The sequence below is a fragment of the Eubalaena glacialis genome, chromosome 20, assembly GCF_028564815.1.
Source record: "Eubalaena glacialis isolate mEubGla1 chromosome 20, mEubGla1.1.hap2.+ XY, whole genome shotgun sequence".
NCBI classification, from domain to species: Eukaryota; Metazoa; Chordata; class Mammalia; order Artiodactyla; family Balaenidae; genus Eubalaena; species Eubalaena glacialis.
In genome coordinates, this window is record NC_083735.1 from 12,114,804 (window position 1) to 12,129,451 (window position 14,648).

At 43.4% G+C, this 14,648-nt stretch overlaps 1 protein-coding gene across 9 annotated transcripts in view; it reads right to left on the reverse strand.

Moving 5' to 3' along the window:
* Positions 1 to 14,648, reverse strand: part of FBXO25 (F-box protein 25) — a 50,008-nt gene that overhangs the window by 21,002 nt on the left and 14,358 nt on the right. For all 9 annotated transcript variants that reach the window (XR_009698796.1, XR_009698797.1, XR_009698795.1 and 6 more), the window contains exons 3-5: positions 5,352 to 5,455; positions 4,352 to 4,401; positions 1,666 to 1,758 (exon numbers count right to left, since the gene is read on the reverse strand). Coding sequence is in view for 6 of the 9 variants with exons in the window: in XM_061177462.1 (XP_061033445.1) it covers positions 1,666 to 1,758; positions 4,352 to 4,401; positions 5,352 to 5,455 (247 nt within the window). In the remaining 3 variants the exon portion in view is untranslated. The remainder of the gene's footprint in view (positions 1 to 1,665; positions 1,759 to 4,351; positions 4,402 to 5,351; positions 5,456 to 14,648) is intronic.

The following is a 14,648-nucleotide window of genomic DNA, read 5'->3' on the forward strand; positions in this document are numbered from 1 at the left end:
AGCACTCGGCCATCATGGAAGTGCCACAGAGAGAGGCCAGCCATGTGGGAGGGCCCAGTGGTGCGGCGGGCATCGCATAGTGGCCTCAGCAGCTGCCAAAGCCACCAGCCCCGGCGGCCATTTCTAGAGGCGATGCAGAGAAACGCCACTTCACGCGTTAGCACGTGGACACACCACGCATTTTACTTTTTAGTTACGTATTTTTTTACACGTACTACAAAAGAACCAGTAGAGAAAGTCTACGATCTGCCAGGTACTACTGTCTAGGATGAGGACAACATCTGAAGAAAGGCTCCTCAGTGAAAAAGAGATCGGCATGCGGACAAAACAAAGATCCCAAGGCTGTTCAGGTGACCAGGTTCAGTAGGACAAAGAGCACAGAACGCTCAGACCTTCTCTGGTCAGCAAACCAAGGGCCTGGACCAGCAAGACGAGCAGAAAGCCCGGCATTGAAACCAGGAGGCTCGGTTCTCCCTCCTGCGTCTCCGTCCTCCCTCCTGCGTCTCCGTCCTCCCTCCCGCGTCTCCGTCCTCCCTCCTGCGTCTCCGTCCTCCCTCCCGCGTCTCCGTCCTGCCCCAGAGTCTCTCTCACGCCCCCACGAGTAAAATCCCTTGTGTGGATCACGGTCCAGAGCGGCTGGTATTAGACAACTAACCATGATCTGAACTATCAAAAAGCATGTGGGTAAACGCTTACTGTATAACAGACCTCTCTGCTGACACACTTTTTCCTGGATACTCAAATCTTGGCATTTCTACAAAGTGGAGTCAAATCCCGGTTCGGTCACCTGGAGGGAAGAGGTAGCTGGTGGAGGCCCCTGTCTGGTGCGCAGGCACCTGGGAGAACTCGAACCCTCGGAGGGGCTACAGCCTCCACAGAGCCCCCACCTGGCGAGGCTGCAGGGAGCATGTGGCTAGGAATCCCAGGTGCTGGTCACATGGATGCCAGGCAAACTCTGACCGGGACCAAACCAAACACTTGGGCTTAAAATCATTTAACCACCCAGTTTTCTGTCCTTCCAGTAGCACTTCCAAATGCCTAGCAGCCATTACAAGGAATACCTTTCCAGAGTCTCACAGCACCATTAAAAATCAAAAATTAACAGCTTCGTGACCCACCACTTACTCTTTCCCTATAATAGTAAGAAGGTGAATAAATTTGTTAGGCAAATAAAAGCAGACAGTAAATGGAATATATGGCAAGATCCTTTCTTTTCTGAATGTAGGCCAAGATAAAAATTTCCTCTAAAAACATGTTATTAACACAATAAGGCTTCTGTGGAGTTCCATTCGGTATAAATTTCCTTCTTTCTGTTAGCCCACTGTCCCTCTATTAAGCAGGGATCATACTCCGTGAAAAACACAAAGTAGAAGATGCATGTGAAACCACCGGGTAAGGATTCCCAGGATAACTTCTGCCTCCTCTTTGCATCTCCGACAGCGCGACGGGCGGGGAGCGTGCCCCTGCCCCGGCGGGAGCCTGCAGAAGCCCCAGCGCCAGCCCAGAGCCTCGCCCGACCGCCTGCCCCCGGGGGTTCTCTACCAGCGAACAAGCACAACTGTACGCAGCCGTCAAAAGCATCTTAAATATTTCACATGATAATCCTCAAAACGCAGCCGCTCCAAAGTGTCATCAAGTGTCTCTGAAATATTTCAAAATACTCACTCTGGCCACGTAAGTGAACCTCCGGGCGTCCTGGACCGCACTGAAGAAGTCTAAGCGGTTAAAAGCTTCTCCCAAAGTGCAGTAGCCGTGTCTCTGGAAAAACAGACACAAGTGGAAATCTGTCAAATGAGTCATGGGTCAAAATGAGCTAACAGTTAACGTGAATTAGTCTGCGCAATTTCTTTTTTAATATTGGCAAAGGATATTCATTTTTAGTATGATCTATTCCATATTTAGCTGAAAGTAGAGTAAAATTAAAACAATGCTAAATTTAAGTAATTTATGTACAATCAAGACACTATGCATTGACATTTCTACACCACTTAATGACAAGGATAAATATTGATTAAATATTTGTCCATTTCCTTTGTTGGCATGCATTTGGGGGAGGACAAAATTAAGCCTAAAATCATAAAATAACTGGATGTATTCTAGGTTGTGCAACTACAAATACATAAATCATGCTTGGCCACTATGAAGAAGCATCTGCTATAAACTACACGTTGGAATTCGATTCCTCTGCGGGGAGTCCTGTGTGCCCGCAGGCCTGGACGTACGCCCAGACGCTCAGGATCAAGGCCGAGAGGCACCTGAGCTGGGTGGGGTTCTGAATACCAGCGTGTGGGTGCAAAGGGCTAGAGGTGACGGGACGTGACCGTGGGCAGTGATATGCCCTATATTCCATACTGGTTTGTACAGATCTCTACCCTAGGTTTCAGAAGACATTTTAAACTCGATCTTCTGTATTGGAATACTTAGAACATAAAGAGATCTTCAATGCAGAGTTGTGGGTATAGATAAAGTGGGGAATAATCACAGAAAACATGAGGTGACAAATACGCCTCACATTTCAAACAGGACAGGAGAGGGGCCAGAGGGAGAGATGGAGGGGAAATCCTTAGTCTCTGACAGAAGACGCACCGTGAGGGCTGATTTGGTTTTACACCCAAATCCCAACAACACTCTCAATGTATGCACAAGCCAACAAAATACACTTATTTAAAACATTCATTATGTATTTTTACTGAATATCCACTAAGTACAAAATATTTTCCTGGGAGCTGTGGAGGAAGCCAAGATTTACTGGATATCGATCATAACCTGAAATCAATCACAGCCGGTAACTATTTTCTTTCTCAGTGAACAGAATTCCAAACACTGGTGTTCCTCCCAGGCAGCCACCCATCTCACAACAGCCTCTTCTTTGGGGGAAAATAAAATCACACGTTTGAAGCACACGAGCAGCAAACACCTGGCGGGCCCCAGGTGAAGACCAAAGGCGTGATGTGATGCGGAGAGAGATGGGACCAGCTCCGAGTCCTGGCCCCTTCCTGTGCCTGCCTGTGCTGGTTCCCACGACCCATGCAACACCCCGCAGACTCACAGCAAGTTCCCCCTCTGCCGCGTGTGCAGCCGAAGCTGGACCTCTGTTCTGTAACCAGTGTGGTGACACCCAGCAAATGAAATGTCTAACGGTCTTTCTTTTTTTTTTTTTTTTAAATAAATTTATTTATTTTGTTTATTTATTTTTGGTTGCATTGGGTCTTCATTGCTGCGCGCGGTCTCTCTCTAGTTGCGGCGAGCGGGGGCTACTCTTTGTTGCAGTGCAAGGGCTTCTCATTGCGGTGGCTTCTCTTGATGCAGAGCACAGGCTCTAGGCGCACAGGCTTCAGTAGTTGTGGCATGCAGGCTCAGTAGTTGTGGCTCGCGGGCTCTACAGTACAGGCTCAGTAGTTGTGGTGCACGGGCTTAGTTGCTCCGCGGCATGTGGGATCTTCCCGGACCAGGGCTCGAACCTGTGTCCCCTGCATTGCCAGGTGGATTCTTAACCACTGCACCACCAGGGAAGTCCAAATGTCTAACAGTCTTTCATAAGCTCAAACTAGGTCAGATTCGCCAAACACCTTCCAATGGTGTACTGGAGTGTATGTTATGGGTTAGAGTGGTTTCCATACCCATTTAACAATGTTAACCATCGCCAAATAGGTCGGATAAATTTTCTATCTCAGAATCTAATCCTTAAGCTTCTAGGAAGCTGGGCTGGTTTCAGAACACCCACTATGAACACTTCTGGAACCCTTAACGTACGCTAACATAGTACATGCTAAACAACTGCTCCCGGAATATTTTCCCCCATTGTTGCAAAATAAGGCAAATGCAGAGTTTCTCAGACAACAGATGGAAGCAAGCTTCCCCAGATACCAAGAGAAAAAGGAAACATGCAGAGTGGAGGTGAACAGACCTTTTGCAAAAGGAAGGCGGGCAGGGCTCGAACTGCTCTTTGCAGATTCCAGCTTAACTACCAACATCACCTTAGCTACTACTCTACAAAATAAATGAGGGGTTTACAAACTGTTCTCACCAACCCAAAACACAGGAGAGCCAAGACACAGCCCTACTAGTACCAGAGGCTCACTATGAACAGCTTTTGGGGAGGGCGGGGGAGAAAATATCAAAGTACCTGGGGGTCCATACTTCTTCTGAAACAGCCCTCTACTGATTCAGATTCCTACGGGGCATTGACATACACCACACACACGAAACACTGTCTCAAAGACCCTCTTATGCTTTCACCTCTTAGAATGTGGACACAGGTCTGATATTGCAAAAGAAACAGTTTAATGTAACATCACATATTCAACAGTAACAATACAAAATATACTCTTATTTATAATAGAATACTTACTTCTCTTGTGCTTTCTTTATGGACATAGATCCATTTTTCACGATAAAAACCTAGAATAAAAATTAACTTTGTTTTTAAAAGCTGGTGAATCATTACAAAATGAAGATTTTAAGGAACTTCAACAGTGGCACATGCTAACAAAATTATCTGACATCACATAGATAAGAGATGCTTTGACTTGGCTAAGTGCAACCAGAATTGCTTCGTTTCCTAATATCAGTTTAAGAGGTACTGAAACATCTTTACATGAAAGATGATTTATGACAGTACCACGTCTAGGTAACTTGGAAGAAAATAGTGTCACCAAGAGGCTGCAGTCATATCCAAACATAAATGGTTATAAAAGTGCATTTGGTATACACCCTAATAAAAGTTCTCTTCCCCTTTCATTGCCCCATATGGTGTTCCATTTAAACACACTTTCTAAGTAACTCATATCCCAAAGCTTCGAGGATCACGACTACATTGTCCTTGGGAGCCCCAGAGGGCGCACGACTGAATTCACTCACAGGGTCTCAGTGGCTCAAGTCTGGGCATCTGCACAGGGGCCCTTTCAGAGCCTCCTCATCCCCATCCCCATCCCCGTCCCCATCCCCATCCCGCCTGCATGGCTCCAGCTCTGACCATGTCTACCTTCTGCTCCGAACCAGCAGCGTCTCCTGCACCAAAGCCCAATGTCAAGGTCCCTAAGGTTCGGCCTCACTGCTTGGGAGTGAATGGACCTGAATTCAGGACTGCTATTCAACATTCAGACATAGAGGCTGTTTTGTAGGTTTTCCTGTCTTCGGTTTCATTGTAGCAAATCTCACTAATGACTTACTCAACTAAATGGTTGAGCTGCAAATATCTGACCACTAAGTCAGTGGGCAACTCTGGATACAGTGCTGCTACTTATATAACTGTATCAGCATTTACGTCATAAGACAGCACTGTCAATGCAATTCAATTTATCAACATATTCAACAAGTAAATATGAAATTATTAATGAAAATGATCTTACACTGAGTATTTTTGTCATTTCTAAAATGGTCCTTTTTCCTTTTTTTGGATGCATATTCATGCTCTTCATTATTGAATATTTCTTCATCTTCACTATTTAAGATACTGAAATAAAGATACATTTTATTAAAATATTTTTACAGGGGTTTCTTCATCTGGATTTTCTTTTGTTAAAAAGAAAAAAGAAATATTTGGTTTGCAATTCAGGAGCCCAAAATAAAAATCATGTTAAATTCTGAAAGCAATCCTTAATTTTCAAAGCAGCAAATCACAGGTTTGAAATTACAAGGCTAATGTCTACGTTTTTTGCTTGTTTTAAGAAACCTGAGATTTATCCTGGTTCTTATCAGAATGCTGTATCAGGAAGTGATGCACAAGTTTTAGAATCGCCTAAGGATTTTGAAATGCTCAACCAAGGTAGTTTCAGACTTTAAAACTTATACTTTTATAGTTTATACTCTGGAAAAAAGTTAACGTGACAACATGATACCTAGCACTAATGATTTGCTATATCCCTGACCCAGTGCTGAGTAAACTCAACATTTCTCTTTGTCCCCATACCTCCAAAGACTTAACTGGAACTACTACTGTATTTCCTTACTAAGCATCCAGCAAATAATGCTACCTGTTAAGGCGCTTAACTGAAGCCAGATGAAGTAAAACATTTCTTTTTTCCACTTAAATACATCTAATTAAAAGCTTTCCCATTTTTTTCTTTTTCTTTTTCTTTTGGATGAAATAAGAAAATAAAATCATAAGGTGATAACTAAACAACTTGAACACACTTTCTTTCTTAAAAAAATTTCTTCCTTGTAGTAAAAAATAAATAAGACTATGCAAAAAGCAGTTCATCCTCTCAAAACTAAAGATGCACACAATGTTTATTTTCAGCACACTGACAGCTGGATTGTTTTCAGTCTGAGACAAAGGAGGGGCTCTGTGCAGATGAGCTGGCTAGCCGAGGGCCAGGGACTGATACTCAAAGCCGAGGGAGTAACCCTGCTGGCTGCCTCATCGCCACTCTTTGACAAGAAAATTGTACACAAGCTCCTTCCACTAACCTGTATTCACTTTTAATCAAAACAGCTGATTTTCCCAAATGAATCCATTTATCACCATCAGAATAGACTTAAAGAACACTGGCAATAGTTGTAAATCATGAAAACAAGCAAAAGTGCATTTAGAAAAAACAAACAACTTAACATTCAGTGGCAGGCGTTAAATAACACCAATTCATAGAAATGGGTTGATCCTGGCTGTATCTCACACTGGTTTGTTGTCACTGATTCAAATACTGAAGGTAGAAGATTTCAAATGTGAACAGCTTTTCCAACTACAATCACAAAGGCATCAAGGGAAAGCAGAAGTACACTGCTCTCCAGAAACAGCATCACAGAAAGGAAACCAGGCACCAGGAGAGGAGGGAGCTGCCCATTATCTCCTGGCAGAGGGAGCCGTGCCCGGCTAGGCGCAGGCAAGCGAGGGGCACTGGGCAAGCGCCCACGTGTGCTCTGCCCTGACTCTGCCCTGGGAGGGCTGGGCCGTCTGAAGGGAGGCAACAGGCCCAGGGGACAGACATACAGGAAGGAAGCACAGACATCTATACATTTCAACCATGTTGACTTACGAAGGCGACACTCTCAGCCCTCCAGGCCCACCGCTCAGCACTCCACCAGCACCCCGTCACCCTCTCTCTCGGGAATGTTTTTCTGATAAACCCACCAAAGGTGCATGGCTTCCCCACACCCCACGTCCATTTCCAACCAAGACAAGGATGCGTGTGGAGAAGAACCATCAAAAACATCTCCTGACACACAGGTAAACAGCAAGGACCTGCTGTATAGCACAGGGAACTGTATTCACTGTCTTGTAATAACATATAGTGGAAAATAATTAGAAAAAGAACAGATACGTATGTATATACGCGTAACTGAATCACTCTGCTGTACACCTGAAACTAACACAATATTGTAAATCAACTATATTTCAATTAAAAAAAAAAAATCTCCTGACAGAAATAACCAAGGGCCGAGGAAAGAAGTTACTCTCTTCTCCTAATTCACTCCTTGAAGTCAGCCTGCAGCTTTTAACATTGTCCAAGTGTGACCTGACCTTTTCCCACCTTATGATCCTCACCCTAGTGATGACCCATTAGACAACTGGTGACATTTTCCTCAAGAGTCACATAACATGGTCTTAAGCTTCATCCCCAGACCTTTCTCGGGTCAGCACAGCCTTGAATGCAATACTCTGTGATGGGCTATCACCTTCCAATCATTTCCACCCGATTCTAGGAAATAAGACAAGGGAGGGTAAACCTCCGGTTTTGAAAATGGTTAATCGGCAGTTCGTAACTGTAATGTTGTAAGACAAGTCACAAAAGTTTTGTAATTAGTAAGAAAAATTACCAAGATTTGTGAATGATTTACATTTTAATATTTATAAAGGTAATTTGTACTAATAAAAAAAAAAAACCAACCAAGTATAAAATGAAAAGTCTCCATTGACAATCTCATGCATGAGAATTGGCTAAATTTTCATTATTTCTATCTTCACTTGTTCTGGTTGCTAATTTTATAATTCAAAACAAAACAAAACAAAAAACCCAGGCACATACCTCTGTTTTGAGTTGCCTGTAAGAGACAAGGAATTAACCTCATTACTACCCTCCTCTCCATTCTGGTTGGCAATTCATCATTCAACGATCATCGACTCATGACTCATCTTACCTCATCTCTCTCTCCACCCATTTCTTGGCCAGGGACCCACTTCAATTATTTTGACATAAATCCCAGACAGGCTATCATTTCAGGTGTAAACGTCTCAGGATGATACTTAGTCCTGCTGTGATTTGTGTAATTAGTGTTTCTTCATGGATGAGTTCTTCGGGGCATTCCCATCAGCATCTGATGTCTCTTAAAGGTGCCCAGAAGGCAGGGATTCCTGCTGGACTACCCCCTGGCTGGGGGATGGGCAGGCACTGCTGCCTGGGTGCCCCTGCCTGGCCCTCAGTGAGAGATGGGGAATAGGTGGGCTGTGCTATTGGCCCGTGTGTATACCAGGTCTGGAACTGCGGGCACCCCGGCCACCTATGGCGTTGCCCTGACCACATCACTGCTCAGTGCTGGCGTCAGATACCTCCACAGCCTGGGGGAGGGAGGGATGCCCAGCACGTGTTCTGTTGGTCGCTCCTACTGCATTTCTCAAGTAAATACCCCGAGGCTGCCCCTGGGAGGAGCCCCCTGCTGCAGCCACCTCCTTGGCGGTACCACCCCACACTCTCCCCGCCGGGAAGCCCTTCGGCTACAGACCATGCAAGCGTGTCTCACAGACTCCTTATCCTTTCGGGTGCACCAAGACACTGAAGAGTTGCGCCCCCCATTTTTTTCTCAAGTACAATATGTATTTACAGTATTTAAGATAATGTATACCTTTTTTATCATTTCTAGGATTTTGCATAGGAGGGGAAACTGCAGCATCCATCCCCACCCAATTGCTTGAAATTAGAATCTTAAAAACTGTACTAAACCAGAAATATTTATTGCTGCACTGGGTTAAATAGTGGCCCCTCAAATATGTCTTAAGTCCTAACCCCTGGAACTTGTGAATATGAGGGTCTTTGCAGATATAATTACATGAAGGATCTCAAGACAAAACCATCCTGGATTAACCAGATGGGCCCTAAACCTTATATGGGGAGAGGCCACACAGGACAGACAGGGGGGGATGGCGGGTGACAGCAGCCAAGGGACAACAGCCGAGTGACAGCAGAGGCAGAGACCGGAGCTGAAGGACGGTGAGCATTGCTGGCAACCCCAGAAGCTAGAAATTCTCCCAAAGAGCCTCCAGAAGGGACCACCCCTGTTGACACCTGCATTTAGGACTTCTGGCCTCCACACTGCAAGGAAAAAATTTCTGTTGTCTTATACCACTGGGTTTTCAGTATGGCAACCCTAGAAAACTAATACAATTCTCTACCTTCTTAAATTACTTCAGTTGGTATTGCTCTTGAAAGCACATATGGGCTATCAATTCTACCATTCAAATAGAGGAGACTCTAGGAAGAAAAACTCAGCGAAATGAAATATTTAACATACCAAAGTAAACATGACAAACAAAATGTGATCATTTTACCAAAAAACAAAATAGAGGAACCCCTCAGACACAGTCACCAGTAACTGACTGCCAAGCTGACTTCCACGGGAGTTTCTCTCAGTGAAAGAAACTTCTCTCCCAGCAGGGCCACGGTCTCTGCTCTAACAGTCCCAGGTTACTGTTTTCAGTTGTATGTCGGTCACCTATTAAACTTAGCTTTGTATCCTCACATTACCCACAAAGGGTCAGGGTTATATTACTTTCTCCTGCTGGCCAAATGTTCATGTTTGTTTTCCTGATATAAAGTCACTTGTGCACCAGTGTATTATTAGCCTCTCTTGCAAAAAAGATATTAAAAAAAGGTCCAATTTTTTTAAGTTAAAAAAAAAATGCAAAACCTGTTTGTTTTTAGCATTGGCACTTCTGTCCTAAACATCTCATGTGACATGCTTAAGGAATCTGATGCAGACATGATGCATGAAGGGAGCAGCAGGCAGATGGCAGGATGGGATACTGAAGACCAAGGTGGACAGTGGCCCAGGCAGCCCCAGGGCTCTGCCAGCGGGAGAAGCAGTGGACACCCCCATGCAACTTGGCGAGGGGAACACCGTCTTTCAGAGGTTCCAGAGGGAGCTCTCTTGGAGAAGGGCCGTGTAAGAAGTCCAACCACAGCAGCTGCAGACTCCATGAGAGAGAGCCGGGAAGGCACGAGGGCATAGCGGCCACCCTCTGCATTCCACCGACGCCCCGCAGGCGTGCTCTGACGGCTCACCTCCAACCTGCTGCCTCGCCTGAATGACAGACCCACCGAGCACCTCATGGCGGTCACACTCCCGCTTACTCTAAGAGTGCACGTCCATAACGTGAGAAAGACACAAAGACCTGACAGCAGTTCTGTAGGAGCAATCACAGGCCAGGAATGGAATGGGTTCAGGTGACATATTTAACATACTGAAGTGAGCCAAGGATTTATCATTTAGATAAACCCAGTCTTAAAGGTAAAGGTCACAACAAACGTTATGAATGTGCATGAACAGAGAAGTACTGCAACCAGGAAATTAGTGGAGAATTCACTACAGAATGAGCTCCAGAAGCCACCAGGACTAGAGGCGCAGAGGCAAGAAGGGCTGGTGTTAAACAAGTTAACATGTATGTACTTGTAGAATTACATGTTTCTACACGTACACGAAGGGTCCATGATGACAGAAAAGACACAGCAAGTGATGGCTATAAGACACATAGCAGAGAACAATGACTAACAAGGTAGGGGAGGGCAGGGGAGACAGGTCAGCAGCTAACTGCAATATTACACACTGTACAGAGCCAACAGTCAGTGTTCAAAAAGAAGAAACCAAGGATACTACACAAAGGTATTAGCATAAAGGTGAAAATAAGAGGTAAAAAACTTCCTAAATATCAAAAGAGTAAAAGCAAATAAAACAAAACACAAGGGGCCAGACTCTCTGTTGTGTGTATGAGAGAAGTGAACATAAATAAAGACAGACAGATACAAATGTGTACTGTACATCCAAAACATTAATTTCAGGGAACTGAGGCCAAACGGAGCAGTAAGTGTGAAGGGGCTTGGCTCACTTTTAAAGGATAAGTGTTTGGGGTTGGCTCACAAAGCAAAACAAACACCATACCGAATACGCACATGTATAAACGGATGGGGAAGTACACATCAGAATTTACAGGACCCAAGAAAGACAACTGTGACAGGAAACGTTATAGCATTAAATACATATATCGATAAAAAAGTAAATAATATAAACATATAACTTGAAAGCTAGAAAAAGAGTAAGTGAACAAAAAGACAGAATTGTTAAAGATAAAAACAGGTGGGGCCTTCCCTGGTGGTCCAGTGTCTAAGACTCCACGCTCCCAGGGCAGGGGGCCCGGGTTCGATCCCTGCTCAGGGAACTAGATCCTACATGCCGTAACTAAAAGATCCTGTGTGCCGTAACTAAAAGATCCTGTGTGCTCCAACTAAGACCCAGCGCAGCCAAATAAATTAAAAAAAAAAAAAAAAAAGACAAAACAGGTATTAATAAATAGTAAAAGAGTAGAACTGAAAAATAAGCCCCAAAGCTGGTTCACTGGACAAAACAAACCAGCAAGATAAACCACTAGATATCTTATCAGAAAAAATAGAGAAAGTACACTATATAAAATTAATGACAAGAAGAAAATTACAAATGCAGACAGGAAATTTAAAAAATTGTAAAAGGCTACTTTGTAAAACTCTTTGTAAATAAATGGGAAGAAATGAAACAAGTTTTTTAAAAATATAAATTTAACCAATATAAAAATATCAGATTTTTCCTTTAGAGCTAGTTAAATACAAAGTTCATTTAAGAAGAAAGAGAGGAAGAATTAGGAGACGATTCAGAACAAGAACAGCAGTGGGAGAAGTCTAGTCCTACCTGATATTAAAACAAATTATAAAGCCTCAAGAAAACTGCCTCTGGTCCAGTTCAAGATGGTGACAAAGGAGGACCCCAAACTCACCTCCTCACAGACACATGGAATTGACAGCTACATATGTAACAATTTTCCCTGGGGAAAAACCCCAAACCAGCAGAGCACCCCTACACATCAGCTGAACAAGAAAACAACATATTTAAGTGGGTAGGAGAGGCCCTGACACATCTCACCACAAACCTCAGCCCCGAGGGGCTGCCCACAGTTGGGAGGGAACTCCCAGCCTGGAGCTTCTCTCTGAGGAGTGAGGGACGTGAACCCACATCAGCACCCCAACTTTTAAGACCTGCACCTGAGAGACAAGCTCCCAGACATCCAGAGAGAGCTCTCCACCAGCTGCCTCCAGAACACAGTACAGAGACCTCAGCCCAAAACGCACCAGCCTCCCTGTGAAAGAGGCCTGTCAGTTTACCTTCAGCTATGGCTGGAGGGGCAGGGTGCTAATGAAATACTCATCTGGGTGCTGACTGCAACCCTCTCTAGAGACAGGAGCCTGGCAGGCGCCACATTCTTACTCTCTCCCTGCCCCACTGCGGGTCATCAGCATCTCTGAGTGAGGAGCAATGCACACATCTGGTGCATGGACTGTCATGGCTGCTGCCCAGAGACCCCAACCCTTGATAGCCTGGCTCTGGTGGCCAGTGGTGCTGTCTTCATGGGTTCAACAGGACAGTAGCAGAGAAGGAAACCATTCTTAACTGGCTACTCCAGGGCTCAACTCAGAGGAAACCGACAGAAAAGCCCACCTCCCAGTCTTCCCCTGAGAGGTATATGTGCATACTTCAAAAGCTGCTGCCTCAGGGTCTGGCTTCCAATCAGCTTGAATCTAGGTAACAACTGATATACTCCCCTTTGTGACACTGACAGGTCTTGGCACACCCTCAACTACTGAGAGAGACTAAAAATAAAGTAGTCTGATTGGACAATCACAGAGGTTTGAGAGACAACCAAGAGCTGGGGCAGGGTTGAACAGTAAGGTTCATCTCCTACACCAGGCCACTCCTTCAAGACTGGAGGAGGTAGCTGTTTTATCTAATGCACAGAAACCAACACAGAGAGTCAAGGAAAATGAAGAAACAGAGGACTATGTTCCAAATGAAAGAACGAGATAAAACCTCAGGGAAAAAAACCTTAATAAAATGGAAATAAGTAATTTACCTGATAAAGGGTTCAAAATAATGGTCATGATGATGCTCACTGAGCTCTGGAGAAGGATAAATGATGAACAAAATAAGAATTTCAACAAAGAGATAGAAAATATAAGAGTACCTAATAGATGTCACAAAGCAGAAGAATACAATAACTGAACTGAAAATACAACAGAGGGTTTTCAAAGCAGACTAAATGAAGCAGAAGAAAATATCAGTGACTCAAAGACAGGGAGTGGAACTCACCCGATCAGAGCAGCCAAAAGAAAAAAGAATGAAAAAGAATGAAGATACGTTAAGGCATTAAGGACAACATCAAGCAGACCAACATTCACATCATAGGGGTCCCAGAGGAGAAGAGAGAGAGAAAGAGGCAGAAAACTTACTTGAAGAAATAATGGCTGAAAACTTCCCTAACCTGAAGAAAGAAACACACATTCAGATCCAGGAAGCTCAGAGACTTCCATATAAGATGAACCCAAAGAAAGCCACACCAAGATACATTATAATTAAAGTGTCAAAACTTAAAAACAAGAGAAGAATCTTAAAAGCAGCAAGAGAAAAACAACTCCTTACATACAAGGGAATCTCCATAAGAATATCAGCGGATTTTTCAGTAGCAACTCTGTAGGCCAGAAGGGAGTGGAACAATATATTCAAAGTGTTGAAAAAAAGGAAAAAAAAAAACAACTGCCAACCAAGAATACTCTACTCAGTAAGCTGTCCTTCAGAATTGAGAAGAAATAAAGAATTTTCCAGAGAAGCAAAAGTTAAAGGAGTTCATCATGACTAGAACAGCCCTACAACAAGTATTAAAGGGATGCCTTTAAGCCGAAATGAAAGGGTGCTAAATACAAAGAGGGAAACATGAAAGTACAAATCTCATTTGTAAAGGTAAATATGCAGTAAAATTAAGAATAATCTAATGTAAAGGCAGTGGGTTAATCACTCATAAAGACAGTATGCAGGTTAAAAAACAAAAATAGTAGTAGTAAAAATAACTGTAACTACAATAATTTGTTAATGGATACACAACATAAAAAGATGTAAATCGACACCAAAAATATAAAACGTGGAGGGAGAGTAAAAATGTAGCTTTAGAATGCATTCAAAACATAAGATGTTATCAACTTAAAACAGACTATTACAAATACAAGTTGTTTTATGTAAGGCTTGTGGTAACCACGAAGCAAAAATCTATAGTAGATACACAAAAGATAAAGAGACAGGGAACTAAGCATACCACTAAAGAAAGTCATCAAACCACAAAGGAAGTAAACAAGAGAAGAAGAAAGGAACAAAGGAATTACAAAACAGCCAGAAATTAACAAAATGGCAATAAGTACATACCAATCAATAATTACATTAAATGTAAATGGACTAAATTCTCCAATTGAAAGACACAGAGTGGCTGCATGGATTAAAAAAACAAGACCAATATATATACTGCCTACAAGACACTCACTTCAGATGCAAGGACACACTAAGACTGAAAGTGAAGGAATGGAAAAAGATAGTCCAGGCAAATGCAAACCAAAAGAAAGCTGGTGTAGTTAAACTTACATCAGAAA